The sequence below is a fragment of the Hyperolius riggenbachi genome, chromosome 6, assembly GCF_040937935.1.
Source record: "Hyperolius riggenbachi isolate aHypRig1 chromosome 6, aHypRig1.pri, whole genome shotgun sequence".
In the NCBI taxonomy this organism is placed as follows: Eukaryota; Metazoa; Chordata; class Amphibia; order Anura; family Hyperoliidae; genus Hyperolius; species Hyperolius riggenbachi.
This window is the reverse complement of record NC_090651.1, coordinates 44,140,855-44,163,210: the sequence shown is the minus strand read 5'-3', so window position 1 is coordinate 44,163,210 and position 22,356 is coordinate 44,140,855. Positions and strand designations below refer to the sequence as shown.

At 47.0% G+C, this 22,356-nt stretch overlaps 1 protein-coding gene across 3 annotated transcripts in view; it reads left to right on the top strand.

The window, feature by feature from the left end:
- ST6GALNAC3 (ST6 N-acetylgalactosaminide alpha-2,6-sialyltransferase 3) overlaps nt 1-22,356 on the top strand; it is a 451,779-nt gene that overhangs the window by 416,470 nt on the left and 12,953 nt on the right. For all 3 annotated transcript variants that reach the window (XM_068239196.1, XM_068239197.1, XM_068239198.1), the window contains one exon: nt 16,724-16,831. In XM_068239196.1, the coding sequence (XP_068095297.1) occupies nt 16,724-16,831 (108 nt within the window). The remainder of the gene's footprint in view (nt 1-16,723; nt 16,832-22,356) is intronic.

Sequence of the window (22,356 nt, the reverse complement as noted above, 5' to 3'; positions counted from 1 at the left end):
TGTTGATTTATTATTCAAACAACACTGGTACTTTCTATCCTGGTTCATTTTCCTTCATATTAACATTTAAAAGTAAGAAATATAATATTTAAAGGATGGGAATAAAGTTTATAGCCAATTAAACATATTTTTCAGTAGAGAAATACATATATTTACATAGATCAGTCCTGAAAGAGGGACAAATGAGGAGGAAAGAGGGACAGTGGGACAGGGTTCCCAAAGAGGGACTGCCCCTCCAAAAGAGGGACAGTTGATAGCTATGTACATACCACAGTGCACATATCTATTTAGTATTTACTGTATATAGCACTGAAATCTTCAGCAGCACTGTACAGAGTATTTACCAATGAAAGGAGGGCAGAGAGTGGCTGGCACTCGATGCTGGCTAACTGCACTGCAACCTGTCCCTGGGACCGTGATGTGCTCCATCAATGAAGATTCCAATGGGCTAGAGCAGAAAGAATAGTGCTGGGCGCCAAAACTAATGCTTTCAAGATGTATTCACACAGTTGCAAACAAGGTTACAGGGCATAATGGAGATAGATGGACTAACAGCCGTTTCATGGGAATTCCCGCTTCCTCAGAGACCAAAGAACACTTAAAACAGCTTTTACCCCTTTTTAAAGGGGGTGTCGTAAAGGATCTTAAAGGTCCTATCCCCCATGATGGTCGTTATCACCGCACGTCGCTAAACTTCGTCCCTTGATCGTGTGTCTGTACTCACATCGCAAGATTTCGGAAACGATCAATGGTTACTCAAAAAAATGGGCTTAGGAAAAATCGTCGGGTAAAATCGCGTGGTGAGTATGGGCCTTAAAGTGTACCAGAGATGGTACATCGGCATTTATTTATACTTACCTGAGGCTTCCTCCAGCCACATAAGCAGCATGGGTTCCCTCGCCATCCTCTTCAGCCCCTCCGTTCTGGCGCTACGACTTCCGGTAATCCGGTCAGTTGTCGCCAGTTTAGGGATTCTGCGCATGTTCCCTTCCCCCGGAGCTTTCTGCACCTGTGCAGTACTACTGCAAAGGCGCAGAATGCTCCAGGGGACGGGAACGCGACAAGGGGTGCGCGCGGCTGAGCCGTGCATGCGCAGAAGACCATGACTACCCAAATTACCGGTAGCCATAGCGACATAATGGAGGTGGGATGGCAAGGGAGGCCCTATTGCTCATGGGGCTGGAGGAAGCCCTAGGTACTGTATATACTCACGTATAAGCCTAATTTTTCAGCACAAAAAAATGTGCTGAAAAGTTACCCCCTTGGCTTATATGCGAGTCAGTGGAGCAGAACGGATGGTGGAGCAGGTTTTGTTACTAGCAGAGAAGCATAAGGATCATGCACTAGTGATCCTGCTCTTGCCAGCTGACTCCCTGCTGTGTTCGTGACCCTCATCCCTTGCAACATGGTATGCAGAGTATACTGCTCATGACTACCTGTGTCTCCTGGCTTGTGAATAGGAGCATGCAAGCAAAGTGTCAGCAGTGCAATGATCAGGGAGTCTTCCTGGGTGGCAATTGCTGTCCCTCATATCGATGACGCCATCTAGTGGCATCTTGAGACACAGCTGTATGACCCTGGGGCACATCTGGCTATGAGGAGGGGGGCTGACTTGCACTGGGGGCACATCAGGCTACTGGGGAGGGGGCTTATACACAAATCAATCACTTTTGTCCTGGTTTCTGTGGGAAAAGTGGGTACCTTGGCTTATACGTGTGTCGGCTTATATGCGAGTATATACGGTAAGTATAAATAAATGCTAGTGTACCATCTCAGGTTCCCTTTAAGGCTCCTGCTTCCACTTTTAGTTTTCCTTCTCCCCTCTCTGAGGTTCCTCTGAATATTCTCACCCAGCGTGTTTATCAGTAGTAGCCACAAATGATGAATGCATGAGCCAGTGTTTTTGTCAGGGTAGTGCAGTGAAACTGTGGTGTAATAACTGTTTGTCTTGGTTTCAGGCCAAGAATCAATAGTAACATTAAAGCTTTTGAAGGCTTCCAGCTTCTGACAGAGTATTTCCTCTTTGCTTTTGTACTACACTTACCGGGTGTCGAGAAAGTGTTGTTTGACAAGGCATTCTGTTTTGCTTGTCATCGTTGCCATGTGGGGGCCCTACTGAGATTAAAGACTGAACCAGATCATTAAAGCCATCAACTTTTACTATGGAGAACGGTCTGATATCTCTGGCACACAGGCTTACAATGGAACCCAACATCGTTTAGTCTACTAGTCTATAAGTGAAGTACGTTACTAGTTCTATATCTAGACAGGTTCTTCAAAGGGAAATAAAGGAATAGAAATTACTTAGTAATAAAATCAGTTATACAAATCAAGTTTGTAAGTTAAAGAGACTCTGAAGTCTCTTTTTTTACATGTTTTTGTCATAAATTCCTGTTAAGCATGAATGCCCCTGTTGAATCGCCGCATCCCTGTGGCAGATGGATGATTTATTACAGTTTAATATCCCTGCAGAGCTCCGTAGCTCGCAGGGCTTCACTTCCTCAATGAGGCAGAGCTTCAGGCTTTAGCTCTGCCTCCTCCGCAGTCAATCTTTGTGGATCGCCGCCTCTCCCCGCCCCTCTCAATCTTCAGATCTGCGAAGATTAAATGCGGAGAGGCAGAGCTACAGCCTGAAGCTCAGCCTCTCTAGGAAGAGAAGCCCTGCGTGTCAGGGCAGCACAATCTGCAACCTGCAAAGTCGTAGAACTTTGCAGGTCAATTACACTGTAATAAATCACCCATCTGCCTTGGCATTGCGGCGATTCAAGGGGGGCATTCATGCTTAAAACGAATTTATGATAAAAGCAGGGGGAAAAAGAGACTTCAGAATTGCTTTAAATGTAAAGCAGAGGTGGTAACCACAGATCAAAATCATAGGGCCACTGACCTGAGCTATTCTACAGCAATGATGAATTACAACTCCCCCTCACATCCCCCCAGGATATGGGTGGAAATCTCAATCTTGGAAAGCAACTTCATATTTTTTGTGCAAGTCCTGATTTCTGTCTGTTTTACTGCTGGTTGCCTGGTCTTCCATTTTTAGGGGTACTGCTAAGGTTTTTGTGGAACCAGGCAGTACATGATTTGTGACTCTCCTCTCCCTCTACCCCCAGCCAGAGGTTCCTTATCCTATAATAATAATAGTAGGTAGCCCCCCCAAGAACAAGTAGTCCTCCAGTATAGGTAGGTAGCCAAACGTGTACCCCCCCCCCCCCCCCCCCCCAGTATAGGAAAGGTGTCCCTTCTGTATAGTTAGCCAAAGGTGCTCCCTCCCAAATAGGGCATAGGTGTCAGTGGGGGTATGTAGCTTCCTGCTGCCTTCCCATCCCCAACACTCACAGACCTGCAGATCAGAAGCTCCCTGAAGAGAAGAGTGTAGCATTAAGTAACAATGCAGCATACTTCAGATGCAGGAAGTGACTAGGGACATCACTTCCCCATCTGAATTGTACTCCATGGTCACAATGCCACTCTCGCCTCTGTTCACGTTGATCGAGGTCTGTGTGTGAGTGACGAGGAGGCAGCAGTGGCCATACAAGTCACAGACAGGGCAGCCTGGTAGCATAGGAGGCCCCTGCTGTGGGTGAAGCCTCAAGCAGCCGCTTGGCTCGTCTTTGCCTAGCTGCAGTCTTGTCCATCAGCTTTCACTCTTTCTAGTCTTTCCTCCACCCTTGTGCATCCGCTCCCCTAGGCCGCAGCCTTTGTAGCCTGTGCAGATGTCTGACCCTGCTCACATGCCTCACTACTCTTTGTGTTTGCCTCTTGTGTGCCAATAGTTCTGTCCCACTCATGTACCTCAGTATTACTTGAATGCCACGGGTTAAATGTTTCCAACCTATTAAAAATGTGTAATTTAATAAGAAATGTATACAGAATTAATCCAGTCAGGAAATGAGCCCTTTTTTTAAGGAAGATCAATAACACACACCACATACATTTGTGTTTTCTCCAGCAGTGAATCAACCTCTTCAGCATTAACATAACAAAAAAGTCAAAATAGCATGTAAACTAGAAGCAGGGCTTTTTGTATCCCGCTGTTAATTTTGCTCTGCGAGAGTCCTTCCCGGCGAAACCAGTCGTTGTTTACATCGTTCCATCTCCCTCCTTTTGTATTCCACAATCCCGTCTCTAAAACAAGTCATTAACCTTGCAGAACCTCATTTCCCTGCTAGCTGTGCGGGTTCAGCCTCTGAGACTTCGCTCCGGCGGACGCCCCTCATCATGTTTGTGCCGTATCTCTACTTCACCGACACACATCCTGCTACCGCAGCAATAATTTATGGCTGACGGTTTCCCCCCGCCTGGATTTGTCACGCCGTCGCCCTCCCCAGCCTTGCGGAAACTTTTCTGTCTATGCCATCCTGTTAATTGGTACCGGGACAGTTTGGGGGACATTCTTGTGCCTAGCTATTCATGTGTAGGATTTTGATTCCATTTAAAATGAATGTTGTAAACCCTGGGTCGCGAAACTAATAGAATTCCTACATTTACCTGCTGATCTGCCGCCTGCGGGGAGATTGGGTGTCAGCCGGCAGTCAAAGTGAAGATTGAAGCAATACTTTTAAAGTACAGAATGAAAAATATCCCTTGGCCGTGGCTGGCGGAAGGTACAGAATGTATCTGCGGTGTCTGGAAGGGAAACATGGAATCCAGGCACATTGGGGTTGCATCTCAAGGTGGGAAATTCAAGGCAGCTTAATGACCAGGCCGCTTATCTCTTCTATAACCAAAGTGGAAAGGAAGGACATGAATAAGGGCAGGTTGCCGGCAGGCTCTTAGCTGGCGGCACAAAATGACTTACAGAAATAAGGATGTACAGTGTTCAGGCATGGTCTGCAGAGGACAACTTTGTACAGAAATGAGGCCATTATAGCCGGTCTGATCATCTTCTTATATGCGAGTAGGTGGAGTGATCTGAGAACCCCCTCGAGGGGAATGAAAACACAGAGACACTGTGGTGCAGTACATCACAGTAGTGATTGAGCATACCTCCCAGCTTTTTGAGATAAGAAAGAGGGACACTTAACCTCCTTGGCGGTATGGACGAGCTCAGTTCGTCTATAACCGCCGGAGGACGCCGATTTTCTTCATATATTTTTTTTTAAACACGCAGCTACCACTTTGCTAGTTGCGTGTTTAGGACGCTCGCCGCTGATGCGCCGCTAGAGTTGGGCCGAACGGTTCGCCGGCGAACGTGGTTCGCGCGAACTTAGGTGGTTCGCGTGCGGGTGTCGCACGCGAACGTTTTGCGGCAAAAGTTCGCAAAAAATCGGTTCGCCCCATAATGCACCTGAGGGTCAACTTTGACCCTCTACATCACAGTCAGCAGGCCCAGTGTAGCCAATTAGGCTATACTAGCCCCTGGAGCCCCACCCCCCCTTATATAAGGCAGGCAGCGGCGGCCGTTATGGCCACTCGTGTGCCTGCATTAGTGAGAGTAGGGCGAGCTGCTGCAGTCTCTCATAGGGAAAGATTAGTTAGGCTTAACTTCTTCCTGGCTGCATACCTGTTCTGTTCAGTGAGCCCTCAGCCCACTGCATACCTGTACTGTGATCCTGCCACTGCATACCTGTTCAGTGATCCTGCCACTGCATACCTGTTCATTGATCCTGCCACTGCATACCTGTTCAGTGATCCTGCCAGTGCATACCTGTTCATTGATCCTGCCACTGCATACCTGTTCAGTGATCCTGCCAGTGCATACCTGTTCATTGATCCTGCCACTGCATACCTGTTCAGTGATCCTGCCAGTGCATACCTGTTCATTGATCCTGCCACTGCATACCTGTTCAGTGATCCTGCCAGTGCATACCTGTTCATTGATCCTGCCACTGCATACCTGTTCAGTGATCCTGCCAGTGCATACCTGTTCATTGATCCTGCCACTGCATACCTGTTCATTGATCCTGCCACTGCATACCTGTTCATTGATCCTGCCACTGCATACCTGTTCATTGATCCTGCCACTGCATACCTGTTCAGTGATCCTGCCAGTGCATACCTGTTCATTGATCCTGCCACTGCATACCTGTTCAGTGATCCTGCCACTGCGTACCTGTTCAGTGATCCTGCCACTGCATACCTGTTCATTGATCCTGCCACTGCATACCTGTTCAGTGAACCCGCCACTGCATACCTGTTCTGTTCAGTGAACAGTTTGGTGTGTCAGTGTGAAGCAGTACCTTAATTACACTACCTGATTGATGTATACACATGCAAGATGTTTTAAAGCACTTTAGGCCTGTCATTTAGCATTCAATGTGATTTCTGCCCTTAAAACGCTGCTTTGCGTCAAATCCAGATTTTTCCCGGGGACTTTTGGCATCTATCCCACTCCGCCATGCCCCCCTCCGGGTGTTAGACCCCTTGAAACATCTTTTCCATCACTTTTGTGGCCAGCATAATTTTTTTTTTTTTCAAAGTTCGCATCCCCATTGAAGTCTATTGCGGTTCGCGAACTTTAACGCGAACCGAACCTTCCGCGAACGTTCGCGAACCCGGTTCGCGAACCTAAAATCGGAGGTTCGGCCCAACTCGCCGCGTTACAGGGTCTCCCCCCCCCCAGGACCCTGTGCGCAATCTGGCCAATCAGTGCCAGGCAGCACTGAGGGGTGGATCGGGACTCCCAATGACGTCATGATGTTGATGACTTCAACACAATCGTCGCCATGGTGACGGGGGAAGCCCTAAAGGAAATCCCGTTCGAAACGGGATTTCCTTATGGGCATACGCGCCGGTGGCGATCGGAGGGGTGAGAGGGAGGCCGCAGGGAGGGGGGCATTGTGTAGCTAGCGCTAGGCTAGATACATGATTTAAAAAAATACTGCTGCGCCGCCACCCTGGCGCATTTAATAGAACGCCAGGGTGGTTAAAGAGACTCTGAAGTCTCCTGAAAATGAGGTTTTTATTTTAAAAACCTCATTAACATTATTGTCCCTCTTAAAACGCAGCAGAACCGTGGATGAAAACCCCCTCAATCACCCCAAACTCACGGGGGTACACGGCAGGCAAAATTCACGACTTTCTTGGTCGTGGATTTTGCTGCCGCCTCTATGCGCGTCATTCAGCGCGTATCTCCGCCTCTCCCCCACCCCTCTCAGTGAAGGAAGACTGAAAGGGGCGGGGAAGAGGCGGTGATCCGGGCTGACTGACGCACATAGAGGCAGAACTGCGCTGCCTCTATACGGAAGGAGCCCGCAATGTACCCCGTAAGTTTGGGGTGATTGAGGGGGTGTTCAGCTGCGGTTCTGTGGCGTTTTAAGAGGGACAATAATGGTAATGAGGTTTTTAAAATAAAAACCTAATTTTCAGGAGACTTCAGAGTCTCTTTAAGCTACACCTCTGCCACACCCCTAATCAGGCCTGGATTTACATCACAAGAGCCTATAGGCACATATGTCCTGGAACCCTAGACTTCACCTTCCATGAACCTACAAACACCCTGCCAAACCGCACTGAAAGTGTGCTGGTTGTCCCAGCTGTCACCTCTCCCTTACTTTCCTTGCCCACCATCATAGCCAGAGCTATCCTTGGAATTATGTAGCCAGAATTGCCTCCAAGTATTAGGAATCTAGAGGTGACCTGGCCCTGACTGAAAGGAGAACCAGGGTGAGTAACCTCTCATTTATATTTTGCTTGGGACTCTTTCTACTTTCCCTATACTACTTTGCATAGGGAAGAAGGAAGGTAGGCGCTCGTGGAGTGGAGTTAGCCACCTTTCCATCATAAGGCGCCTGTAGGTACGTGCCTACAGTGCCTTATGGTAAATCCGGCCCTGCCCTTAATCATGCCCCCGACACACCTCTAGTCACACATACCATAATGATTTCATAAGAAAAATATGTGGTCCTCTCCAAAAGATGGGACAGTTGGGAGCTATGTGGGTGAGTGAGGTAGAGTAAAAAATGGTACTCACAAAGGAAGATTTCAAGTGGGCAACCAACCACTGTAAGCAGGTGGAGATGCACAAACCCAACCCCACTCGCAGGCTAGGTCCAACCCTGATGCCAAGTGAGGCAACTTCCTCAGGTGGCAGAAGTCTGGCGGCAGCACCAGGCAGAAACAGGAAGTGAAGAGAGTGCCTGGCCAACCTATACTGGGGGCAACTGTATCCGGCTAACCTATACTGGGGGCAACTGTACCTAGCTACCAATACTGGGGGCACCTATACCTGGCTACCTACCTATACTGAGGGTGTTTTTTGAGGGGCTAACCGCACCTATAACATGTGCAAATTGTCAGGTGCTGTGCGATCATTCCACATCAGGTGGGGAGGGGGTGCATCTTCACAAGTTTGCCTCAGGCAGCAAAAAGTCTAGAACCGGCCCTGTCCACTCGGGTGTCCAGATGAACTGTACTCGGTCGCACTCTTGGTAGATGGATGTGGTGGTGGTGGGGGGTGTCACAACCCTAACCAAATAGACTACCCCTCCCGAGGGAGGGCGTTTAACACAAAGGAGGGGAAAGAGGCCCTCAGAGTATGATAAAACTGTTAAAAACAGCTACAATAAAATAGGTGATGGGGCTTACCTCAATGAAGATAAATTCGAGTAAGAACAATGAACTTTAATACGCACTTGGCAATGCGTTTCATAGGTCTCAGCCCACCAGCTCAGGCCGAGTACAGTACCAGAGTAATCCCAGCCAGAGCAAAAGGAACCTTTTCATTCCCTGGGCATCTCTTTTACCCCCTTTATATTCTTATATGGTCTACCAGTAGCTGGTTGGAGGGGCCTACTGAGAGCACCAAATCACCTTGTAAGATCTCACCTGATCCCGATGTGTCCATGCTCCTTGGCAGCTGTGGCCACTCACTCTACTTTCTACTGCCTGCATGTTGCATAATGACGTGCGACATGCAGAGAACGGGCACAGAGTGGTCGGCTGCCGAGAAGCATGGACTTATCAGGATCAGGTGAGATTTACTCACAAGCTGCCCCGCTGGGCCCTACTCTGCAGGGGGACACAGGAGGAGGACCCATTGAAAAGGTGGGAGGAATTATGTCAGATCCTCTCCCCAAGGGGTGCTACCAGACCACCAGGCAAGCTATATAGAGGACAGTAGGTGGGTCCCACCAGACCACCAGGGATGTCACATGGGAGTATCACTAAACCACTGGGGATGTCACATGGGGGAGTACCACTAGCATGCCACCCCCTCAACCCACCCTCCTCCCCCAAAAAATAGTTTGATGGGGGGTTTTGTACTGTAAATAATCAGCACCGGGTGTCATATACATTGTGTGGCCTTTGACCTCAATGTGCTGGCCCAGTGTGCTGGAAGGCACATCGGGGGCAGATGACTCCCAGCCCAGTCCATCCCTGGTTTGCTATAACTGGCCTCCTCTGAACAATTATATATTCTTTAAGCAAATGTTTGCACTCTTCATTTCCTCTCTCGGGCAGAGAACAGTTCTGTTCACAGAGACAAATCTCTAGCAGCTGCTCTGACGCTTGCCTTCCATTAAAGCTGCTATCCCCAGAGATGAGCAGTACATTTTAATCAGGTTTTTGGAATCATTATTCTCCATCTCTCAGGCTGAGAAAAGTTCTGTTTGCAAACAGTCAAGTTTCTAGCAGCTGTCCTGGCAATATAGAGTCTCTGCTGAAAGAACAGCTTAAAGGAAACCTGAGTCAAAGCTAGCATAAGGAGTTATACTTACCTGGGGCCTCCTCCAGCTACCTGTAGTCCGTCAGCTCCCTCAATGTCGGTCCGGTCCCCTCCGCTAGATTTCTGTGGAGTCCGCACTCCAGCCTGATTGCAGGGCAATGCGCATGTGTTGTCCAGTGTTGCTCAGATACCCCTTAAGCACGGATACGAATGCGGCCGTTTTTATTGGTGCCGCATCCGGATCACCCGTGATTGCGACCCGTATTTTTGTTATGCATAACCGGCCCGACCTGTCTTTTCTCCGGCTACGCACGGCTACCATACTCGGCCGTGATCCGGATACTTTATGCATACCTGTATGCCCGCATGCGTAAAAATGTACGTGTGGACAAAGGGACGATACTTTATGCGTATATACATGCCAGCATGCGTAAAAATTTATGTGTCTAAAGAGATAGTGTATGCGTCCCTATTTTCCCGTTTGAGTAACAATGCGCTTGGATGTGATCCGTATACTGTATGCGTGCATATATACACGTATGTGTACCTATGTACAAGTTTGGATTGCTCACGATGCGGCTGGCAATGCGTAACTACTTTATGCATCAAGTAATGTGTATATTGCTCGGTATTCCAATGCTGAATGCGCATGAGCATGCGTAATTGTCTCTCGTACACGTAAAACGTTTTTACACCAAAATGCCCTTGCTTGTGACAGAAATGGCCTGGAGATACTCTCTCAGACCACAGTCTCTTGCAAGGACGGAGTTTCTGATAATGGCCGCTGGTTATATACAGGAGGGGAGGGCATAGCCTCCCCTCCTGTGATTGGTTGCTCTAACCTGAGTCAGGGGCCTCTGATTGGCCCAGTGACATCTTTTGAAAAAATCCGCAATCATGGCCGCATCACAGCCGTGATTACGGGCCGTGACCCGTATTTTTTTACGCATGCCGTGATCCGGATTTGACGCGATGCCATGATCCATGCGGATCACGGCATACGGATCACGGCCTTCGTGTTGCGTACAAATGGCCGTGAATCACGCGTACCCGTGATCATGACCATCCGTGATAGCAACACTGGTGTTGTCCCGGGAGCATGCAAACCTTCATCATGCTCCTGTGGCCGGGAGTGTTCTGCGCATATGCAGTTCATTAAAGTCAATGTTACCCGACCTATAAAAACAAAAGTCAGATACTCACCTAAGGAGAGGGAAGGCTCTGAGTCCTAAAGAGACTTCCCTCTCCTCTCCCGGTGCCCTCAGGATCCCCCGTAGCAGTATTCGACCAGTTCGGTTAAATACTGCCACTTCCGCCGCGGAAGGGAGGTTTCGGGAGCACTCGGGCGTGCGCAGTATGGAGCTGTCTGTCTTTGGGAGGACTCGGCTTCTGAAGACTTCCGAAGTCCCCCGCGGCGGGGGATTTGAACGGAGGATCCTGAGGGCACCGGGAGATGAGAGGGAAGGCTCGTTAGGACTCAGAGCCTTCCCTCTCCTTAACCACTTGAGGACCCACCCTTTACCCCCCCTTAAGGACCAGCGCTGTTTGTTGTGATCTGTGCTGGGTGGGCTCTGCAGCCCCCAGCACAGATCAGGGTGCACGCAGAGCGATCAGATCGCCCCCCTTTTTTCCCCATTAGGGGGATGATATGCAGGGGGGGTCTGATCGCTCCTGCGTGCAGGCTAGTTGCGGGGGGGGCACCTCAAAGCCCCCCTCCGCGGCGACATTCACCCCCCTCCCTCTCCTACCTCTCCCTCCCGGTGATCCGGGCTGCACAGGACGCTAGCCGTCCTGTGCAGCCAGTGACAGGACGTCCCCTGTCACATGGAGGCGATCCCCGGCCGCTGATTGGCCGGGGATCGCCGATCTGCCTTGCGGCGCTGCTGCGCAGCAGCGCCGTACAATGTAAACAAAGCGGCCCGCAGACTATTCACGGAGCCCCCCGCCGTGAATTGACAGGAAGCAGCCGCTCGCGCGAGCGGCTGCTTCCTGATTAATCAGCCTGCAGCTGGCGACGCAGTACTGCGTCGCTAGTCCTGCAGCTGCCACTTTGCCGACGCACGGTATAAGCGTGCGGTCGGCAAGTGGTTAAGTGAGTATCTGACTTTTGTTTTTATATGTCGGGTAACACTGGCTTTAAAGTGTACCCCAGGCGACATGTGACATGATGACATAAATATGTGTATGTATAGTACAAAACATATTAATAACAGGCTGTTTTACTTGCTTTATTTTGCTGCCGCCTGAAATAGTTAATTTCTAGGCATGGAAGTGACAGCTTCTGTCTTGTCAGCACCTTGTCAGGAATATAGTAAACGTCACTGATAAGCTAATTACAGCCATAAATGTTTTCTTGGCAGTATACAACTTCTGAGAGCGGAGGAGAGTTAGGACAAGGTCAATAGTTCATGTATTTTCATTCTGGGACTCTTAACAGACTGCTACTGATTAGAGACAGTAAAACATTCAGCCTACTTTATGAATGTTTAAATATAAAAGAAAACCCTGGGATACTTTAAAAAGTCATGTTTAGGAGTAGGAGGATAAATATAATTGTTTATTTCATCATCCCAAGAATATATAAAACTGTGGTAAAAACAACAAAAAATAGAAAAGTGGAGGTGACTTACCTCAAAAATGACAACTTCATGTAACATTTCGTTAGGCAGGACTGGTTTGCCCATGAGGTGGGGTGAGGCGGGTTCTTCAGGCAACAAAGAGCGGGGGGCGGCAACCGACTGGCCGTGGGTGTGGGGGGCCGCCGAGCTGGAAGGGGTAGCGGGCTGGAAGAGCGTATTGGGCACGGCAGCGGGGAGGGGGGTTGGACCCCCCCCCCCTCCCTCACCTGGGTCCCCCCCGATCTGCGCTCCCCTTCTAGCTTTTAATGTGCAGCAGCGTAATAATAGGCATCAGGCCGGGATGGCTCACCTCTTCCGCGTTCCAGTGTGCAGCATTCCAGTCTCATCACTTCCTGCAATGCCGCCCACTGTATTGTACATGGATAGCATTGCAGGAAGTGACGAGAGTAGAACGCACGCTGGAACGCGGAAGAGGTGAGTCATCCCCGCCTGATGCCTCCTATTAATACGCTTGCTGCTGCATTTAATAGCTGGAGGGGGAGCGCAGATAGGGGGGGAACCCTCCCCACCGCTGTGCCCTATACCCTCTTCCTTCCCGCTACGCCCTTTCTCACAAGTTTGCCTCAGTCGGCAAAAAGTCTAGAACCAGCTCTGTCCTTAGGCCAAATAAAGTGCCATCCAATGGATTCAGCCAAATGAGAGGCACCTTTCGTTTGGCTGAATCTATTGGATAGCACTTTATTTAGCCTGAGGAAGTGAGCTGAAACTGACAAAACGCATTGCAATTTTTTTAACACAGTTTTATATATCCTTGGGCGCCTCTAATCTCCCTCCACAAATCGTTGAGAATTGACTGAGAAGAACACTTTTGAGTGCAGGGAACATATACGTTCAGTAGCTCAAGATTTGTCTGTATGGGAGCTGAATAGTTGGGGAGGAGCAGCAGCTGGCTCCAGGGACCTAAGGGGTGCCATTTATCAGTAATGAAGGGCCCCTAAAGCCAATTAAGAGGGAGGTTCAGGGAAACCACTCAGGTCCGTTTTATCCAGGAACCCTATTGCAACTAGAGCCAGACCTGACTGCAACCAGACTGGCTAGATTGTCAGCCTTTTGGCCTGATGTACACCAGTCCTACGTTGGTGGATCTATTATGTTTACTTGTGTTTTCCACTGTTCACTATGTCGCTGGGCTGGTTTGGTTAGTTAATGTTTTACATTGAAGAGACTAGGGAATAGAACCTCGTTCCCAATGAATACATTCAGAATACAGTAGAATCTCGTTATATTAAACTCCGGACCGGGAAAAGTGGTGACTATATCAAAAGTTTACTGTATCAGCTATTGTCCTTTTCAATTACATAAAGTACAGTATACTATAATGGCGTACGTTAAAAAAGGGCGCCGGGAAAAAAGGGCGCAGGGTTTTAAAAGATAATCATGAATAACGTTTAAAAAAAATTGTGTTATATTTCGTTTAAAAATAATGTTTTATAAAGTTATAAATCATTAAATAATGTGTATAAAATCGGCAATTTAAAAAACGTTAATCTTCCCTGTTTAAAAATTGAAATTTATAATAACGTTTTATAAAACATTACTAAGAATTTTACTAAAGCTATACCTAACCCTACTCTCACACAGAACCCTCCCTGTACCTATCCCTAACCCCTAGACCCCCCTGTTGGTGCCTAACCCTAAGACCCCCCTGTTGGTGCCTAACCCTAAGACCCCCCTGTTGGTGCCTAACCCTAAGACCCCCCTGGTGGTGCCTAAACCTAAGACCCCCCTGTTGGTGCCTAACCCTAAGACCCCCCTGTTGGTGCCTAACCCTAAGACCCCCCTGTTGGTGCCTAACCCTAAGACCCCCCTGTTGGTGCCTAACCCTAAGACCCCCCTGTTGGTGCCTAAACCTAAGACCCCCCTGTTGGTGCCTAAACCTAAGACCCCCCTGTGATAAGCATTAATAACGTTTTAAAAAAATATGGTGCGGTTTTTCGTTTAAAAATGCAAAAAAAGTAATGTTTTAAAAAATATTGTACTGTTTTTCGTTTAAAAATAATGTTTTAAAAATTATAAATCATTAAATAATGTGTAATCATGAGAAACAGTTATAAAACATTAAAAGTCTCCGGGCGCCGCTTTTAAAACGTTATTTTTCTCCGGCGCCCTTTTTTCCTGTTGGGCGCCGATTTAAACGATATTTATTATGGGAGTGAATGGCGGCGCCCTTTTTGTCCACCTGCCTCATGCGCCCAAATTTCCTGCTTCCACTATAATGTTGTATTTTAATTCAGTCAATAATTCGGAGACATTTTTTTTCTTTTCTAATGGCATTTTATTGAAAATGCAAACCAAAAAAAAAAACGACTTTACAAACTTTCTTTTTTTATTTTCAATGGAAAAAATGCACTACGAGTGATTGGCACCAGAGATGAGCTTAGAATGGATTCCGAATGGATTTCTGCTAAAATTAATTCGGAAACCAAACGTTAATTAGTGCACCTGAACGGCGTGAGGGGGGGGGGGGGTTAATTTACCCAGGATTGCAACTTCTTTATTCCGCTTCTAATTGCATCCCATGTCGCGTTCCAAGTCGCGTCACATAACTACCACGCTTCCTCCTTCAATGCGGATAGAGGAAGCGTGGAAGTCTTGTGATGCGACTTGGAATGCGACGTGGGACGCAATTAGAAGCAGATTAAAGAAGACGAAAGCCTGGGTAAGTTAACTCACCCGCCTGCTCAGGTGCACTAATTAACGTTTGGATTCCAAATTATTTCAAGTAGAAATCCATTTGGAATCCATTCGAAGCTCATCCCTGATTGAGACCAGACCACATTCAGACCACACACAGAGACAGGCAAGCGGCAGCTGACCAGAGCATCCGACGGCCGCTGTGGTCATATTGGGCTGCAGAGTTCCGATACCTCTGCGGGCAGGACTTAGCACAAGTTGGACTGCATGATGATTGGCTGCATTTAGGAAAGAGGCTCCATGATTGGCCCAAGTGTGAACAGGAAGTTTTGTCTTACCCAGTTACAGGAGGCATGCTGCGATTTGTCCAGCCTGGGATTCCTGTTTCCTGGTTATGCAGCCCTGAGGTATTCTAGACCTTGTAGTCAGTCCACCGAATGTCCATCTTTGCCGAAGATTAACAGCTGCGCTATTCATTGCACCCCATTCCGGCATCAGATCACCTGGCAGCGTGAAGAGAGCAGCAGACCATGGGGTTCACACTGACATATGATGCATGCACTGCCCACTTTTTACTATATCCAGAGTCAGCGTCATGTAGGGGCCATAAAACTGGTTTAGTATACTCGAATCTTTGTGGAATAAGAAACTTGAAAAAATGTGCAGCACTCCCACTTGCAACCGACGATGTGTCCACGGGCCTCAGTAGACCAACAATATCTGCAGGGGAAGTAAAGTAGGTCGGGCATCGGTTGCAGTTATCCAGTATTAGTTTAATCCAGCAAGGTACAAGTAGTTACATACAGTGAGATGAAAGGGTAGGCCCAACAGCTGTTTCACAGGTCTCCCTGCTTCCTCAGAGGCCAAAAGGTGGCCTCTGAGGAAGCCACCTGCTTTACTTCTCCACACTTTTGATATTGCTTCCCCTGGGTGGTGAGCACAGTTTCTTTCCAGGATCCGCCGTGCTTTCCTACAAATCCAGTCTGCATGCGAGTGCCAGTCTTTTGCTGCTACCTGTTGAAAAAAATTTGGGGAGCCACAGACTCAAATAAGAGGTCCATCAAACCTCTCAGCATCCATACAGTCCATACACAAGATCCAGTCTGGACTCAACCCTTGAAAGACGTGCTTCTCCAGTATTACACTTTTATTTGTTAGCAGTGGTACATCTTGTGTATGGACAGCACTCCCTCTTGTACACAGTCTCTAGCAAAACAAGTAATAGAAACCCATTCCCTCACCAATGCTGCGGCGATCTATGACCTGGATGCTGGATGTGTGCTCTGTAGATACCACTTGCAAGAAAGAAATGCGGTCACCATCATACAAGAAGAAAAACGTGCACCATCCGTTCTGTTGCTTGTGCAATTTATTTCATACTGTTTGTCATACATACATCATATTCGAGCGACGGCCATTTCACGTCCTCCTGGGTGCTTGGTGGAACGCAGCATGACCAAGCGTCCAGGAGGACTAGAAACGGCCTTCACTTGCATCTTTGCCTGCCACCCCACCTACGCTGACCAGACTGCCAGAGCCGCCAAACACAGAATTTTCTATGGGCGATACCAGCATCTGATGTATGTACGACAAACAGGATGCAATAAATCACACAGACAGCAGGACGGACAGTGCACGGTTTTCTTCTTTCTTCTTCTTATATTCGAGTTTACTATACCAGGTCTTGCTTCTATAGACTTATAATGGAGATTGTCTAGAACCTGGAGAGGTTGTTTACTATACCAGAATGTTTACTATACCAGAGTTTATTATAATGAGATTATAATGTATTGCATACTCCTGCCTGTCCTGTTTCTAAGCAGTCCTCTTTGTGTTACAGCATCCAGTCCGGATCGTACCTCAGCACTGGCTGGTTCACTATGATCCTTGCCATGGATGCCTGTGAAGGAATCCACGTCTATGGGATGATTAATGACACCTATTGCAAGTAAGACCCCCGGGACGGCCTTCAAAGCTGTCATTGCTGTTGCTTTACCTTATTATTTGTCTACAACTCATTTTTCATTTATTGTGCTCTGGTAACTCTCTGTATACCCCCAATCTGATCATTGTTTTTCACAGAAATAGGAATTCTCCCATAGCGACTGCTATATTAAAAAAAAAAAAAAAACCTCGACAAGCTGTGTTACAACCCCTGCAATTCGGCTGCATTTAAATTGCACCCAAACTGCACTGGAGGGCGGCAGACAGGAGGCTGAACTGCTCGCCAAACGCGCACTGCAGTCGTCCTTCTGAAAGGGGACTTATTAGTTGTTTAACCATTTGCTGACCGCTCCACGCAGATTGGCGAGAACGGGGCGGCAACCCCAGGACCACTCCATGCTAATTGGCATAAAATCCTAGGGGCCAAGATTGTAGGGGATCGCGCATCCCCACTTGAATGACATCATCAGTCTCTTGCTCCGTCATCAGTTTCCCATCGGTGATCCCGCTAGGAGAGTGTTAAACGGCGAAACCGCCATCTATTTACATAGTACAGCGCTGCGACCTATGGCAGCACTGTACTGGGGACAGCCGTGTGACACAGCTGTCCCCCTGAGAGGCGCTACAGCGATCCGCTGTCATTGGCTGATGCCTATGACAGCCGATTGTGCTGATTGGCTGGCGGGTGGAGGGATAAAAAAAAAGTTGTCAAATTTATTGTAAAAATAGATTAAAAATAAAGATAAAACTATTTGTACAAAAATAAACACTTTGGGAGCGATCAAAGCCCACCAACAGAAAGCTCTTGTGCGCTGAGTTGTAAGGCCCTGCAGCGAGCCCTTAAAGCTGCAGTGGCCTTTTTTGTAAAAAATGGCCTGGCCACTAGGGAGGCCATGAGGGATTCTCAGGATTTTCTTTATTTTCAAAACCACTTAGTGAATGGCAGTTGCTCCATACAACTGCCAAAAGAGTGTACAGCAGGCAGCTGGTCAGCATCTTTGTATATATCCTTTTCAGGGAGTGTCTTTATAAAGAATACACCCTGAGAATCCCCCATGAGGAGATGGGCTAGTCCAAAACCTGTCAGTTCTGTCAGATTTGTACTAGCTACTGTAAGTGACAGCAAGATAGGAGAAAAGCTCATTTTACTGTGGGAGAAACATACTCCTTACTTGTATGAGTTTACATGTATTTTACATTTTACAATTTTTTGCAACAGTGGTCCTTTAACTTAGTCTGGAATGATGTTATATAAATAAGTAAATGACAACGTCACTGCACACAGAAGCAAGTACAAGCGTGTATGGGGGTGGGGGAGATATTTGCGCAGAGCAGTGGGCCTTGCTGTCAGGGTCTATAAAGCTGATGTGTGGAGACCGGCACTGTTTGATGTTCGCTGTCTTACCTTTTCATCTATCCTCTGTAAAAGGGGATGATTTGCATTTTGCACAATGCAGAAAAAAGAGGAAAGAACACAATAATGATAATGGTTCAGTTTTTCCATGACTTAGGGTCTATTCATACTGGAACAGATGCATTGCAACACATTTCTTTCTGTTGCAGAGTGGTGAGGATACATGCCATTCATTATGATGAATGGTAATGTGTACGCGAAAATGTGTTCAGCGCTGTGGAGATTGTAAGAATGTGTACTTGTATAAGAATAGGTTGTGGGCTGCACTGATTTTCGCTGTGCGCTCTGCACTGTGCCCAGTGTGCTGTGTTATGCTGCAGCGCAGTCCCTGCAACTGGTAGACTGCATCAGTAGTGGCACATGCGGCTCTTGTGGTATCAGTAATGGCACATGCGGCTCTTGTGGTATCAGTAATGGCACATGCGGCTCTTGTGGTATCAGTAATGGAACATGAAACTCTTGTGGTATCAGTAATGGCACATGCGGCTCTTGTGGTATCAGTAATGGCACATGAACCTCTTGTGGTATCAGTAATTACACATGAACCTCTTGTGGTATCAGTAATTACACATGAAGCTCTTGTGGTATCAGTAATGGCACATGAAGCTCTTGTGGTATCAGTAGTGGCACATGAAGCTCTTGTGGTATCAGTAGTGGCACATGAAGCTCTTGTGGTATCAGTAATGGCACATGAAGCTCTTGTGATATCAGTAGTGGCACATGAAGCTCTTGTGATATCAGTAGTGGCACATGAAGCTCTTGTGGTATCAGTAATGGCACATGAAGCTCTTGTGGTATCAGTAATGGCACATGAAGCTCTTGTGGTATCAGTAATGGCACATGAAGCTCTTGTGATATCAGTAATGGCACATGAAGCTCTTGTGGTATCAGTAATGGCACATGAAGCTCTTGTGGTATCAGTAATGGCACATGCGGCTCTTGTGGTATCAGTAATGGCACATGAAGCTCTTGTGGTATCAGTAATGGCACATGAAGCTCTTGTGATATCAGTAGTGGCACATGAAGCTCTTGTGGTATCAGTAATGGCACATGAAGCTCTTGTGGTATCAGTAATGGCACATGAAGCTCTTGTGGTATCAGTAATGGCACATGAACCTCTTGTGGTATCAGTAATTACACATGAACCTCTTGTGGTATCAGTAATTACACATGAAGCTCTTGTGGCATCAGTAGTGGCACATGCGGCTCTTGTGGTATCAGTAATGGCACATGAAGCTCTTGTGATATCAGTAGTGGCACATGAAGCTCTTGTGGTATCAGTAATAGCACATGAACCTCTTGTGGTATCAGTAATTACACATGAAGCTCTTGTGGTATCAGTAATGGCACATGAAGCTCTTGTGGTATCAGTAGTGGCACATGAAGCTCTTGTGGTATCAGTAATGGCACATGAAACTCTTGTGGTATCAGTAATGGCACATAAAGCTCTTGTGGTATCAGTAATGGCACATGAAGCTCTTGTGATATCAGTAGTGGCACATGAAGCTCTTGTGGTATCAGTAATGGCACATGAAGCTCTTGTGGTATCAGTAATGGCACATGAAGCTCTTGTGGTATCAGTAATAGCACATGAAGCTCTTGTGATATCAGTAGTGGCACATGAAGCTCTTTTGGTATCAGTAGTGGCACATGAAGCTCTTGTGGTATCAGTAATGGCACATGAAGCTCTTGGGGTATCAGTATTGGCACATGAGGCTCTTGTGGTATCAGTAATGGCACATGAAGCTCTTGTGGTATCAGTAATGGCACATGAAGCTCTTGTGGTATCAGTAGTGGCACATGAAGCTCTTGTGGTATCAGTAGTGGCACATGAAGCTCTTGTGGTATCAGTAATGGCACATGAAGCTCTTGTGGTATCAGTAATGGCACATGAAGCTCTTGTGGTATCAGTAGTGGCACATGAAGCTCTTGTGGTATCAGTAGTGGCACATGCGGCTCTTGTGGTATCAGTAATGGCACATGAATCTCGTATGGTATTAGTAGTGGCACGTGAAGCTCTTGTGGTATCAGTAATGGCACATGCAGCTCTTGAGGTATCAGTAATGGCACATGAAGCTGTTGTGGTATCAGTAGTGGCACATGAAGCTCTTGTGGTATCAGTAATGGCACATGAAACTCTTGTGGTATCAGTAATGGCACATAAAGCTCTTGTGGTATCAGTAGTGGCACATGAAGCTCTTGTGGTATCAGTATTGGCACATGAGGCTCTTGTGGTATCAGTAATGGCACATGCGGCTCTTGAGGTATCAGTAATGGCACATGAAGCTGTTGTGGTATCAGTAGTGGCACATGCGGCTCTTGTGGTATCAGTAGTGGCACATTAAAGTGGACCCAAATTAAAAATACAAGATTTCAGATCTAAAATATATTTTCTAAATTATAATGATAATTAGCAGCCTTTTTTCAGCTGCATGATGACAAATATAAAATATATAGTAATAGCTTTAAGCTATTGTGGTATCAGTAATGGCACATGAATCTCGTATGGTATTAGTAGTGGCACATGAAGCTCTTGTGGTATCAGTAATGGCACATGAAGCTCTTGTGGTATCAGTAGTGGCACATGAAGCTCTTGTGGTATCAGTAGTGGCACATGAAGCTCTTGTGGTATCAGTAATGGCACATGAAGCTCTTGTGGTATCAGTAATGGCACATGAAGCTCTTGTGGTATCAGTAGTGGCACATGAAGCTCTTGTGGTATCAGTAGTGGCACATGCGGCTCTTGTGGTATCAGTAATGGCACATGAATCTCGTATGGTATTAGTAGTGGCACGTGAAGCTCTTGTGGTATCAGTAATGGCACATGCAGCTCTTGAGGTATCAGTAATGGCACATGAAGCTGTTGTGGTATCAGTAGTGGCACATGAAGCTCTTGTGGTATCAGTAATGGCACATGAAACTCTTGTGGTATCAGTAATGGCACATAAAGCTCTTGTGGTATCAGTATTGGCACATGAAGCTCTTGTGGTATCAGTATTGGCACATGAGGCTCTTGTGGTATCAGTAATGGCACATGCGGCTCTTGAGGTATCAGTAATGGCACATGAAGCTGTTGTGGTATCAGTAGTGGCACATGCGGCTCTTGTGGTATCAGTAGTGGCACATTAAAGTGGACCCAAATTAAAAATACAAGATTTCAGATCTAAAATATATTTTCTAAATTATAATGATAATTAGCAGCCTTTTTTCAGCTGCATGATGACAAATATAAAATATATAGTAATAGCTTTAAGCTATTGTGGTATCAGTAATGGCACATGAATCTCGTATGGTATTAGTAGTGGCACATGAAGCTCTTGTGGTATCAGTAATGGCACATGAAGCTCTTGTGGTATCAGTAGTGGCACATGAAGCTCTTGTGGTATCAGTAGTGGCACATGAAGCTCTTGTGGTATCAGTAATGGCACATGAAGCTCTTGTGGTATCAGTAATGGCACATGAAGCTCTTGTGGTATCAGTAGTGGCACATGAAGCTCTTGTGGTATCAGTAGTGGCACATGCGGCTCTTGTGGTATCAGTAATGGCACATGAATCTCGTATGGTATTAGTAGTGGCACGTGAAGCTCTTGTGGTATCAGTAATGGCACATGCAGCTCTTGAGGTATCAGTAATGGCACATGAAGCTGTTGTGGTATCAGTAGTGGCACATGAAGCTCTTGTGGTATCAGTAATGGCACATGCGGCTCTTGTGATATCAGTAATGGCACATGAATCTCTTATGGTATCAGTAGCGGCACATGAAGCTTTTGTGGTATCAGTAGTGGCACATGAAGCTCTTGTGGTATCAGTAGTGGCACATGCGGCTCTTGTGGTATCAGTATTGGCACATGAGGCTCTTGTGGTATCAGTAATGGCACATGCGGCTCTTGAGGTATCAGTAATGGCATTTGAAGCTGTTGTGGTATCAGTAGTGGCACATGCGGCTCTTGTGGTATCAGTAGTGGCACATGCGGCTCTTGTGGTATCAGTATTGGCACATGAGGCTCTTGTGGTATCAGTAATGGCACATGAAGCTGTTGTGGTATCAGTAATGGCACATGAAGCTCTTGTGGTATCAGTAATGGCACATGAAGCTCTTGTGGTATCAGTAATGG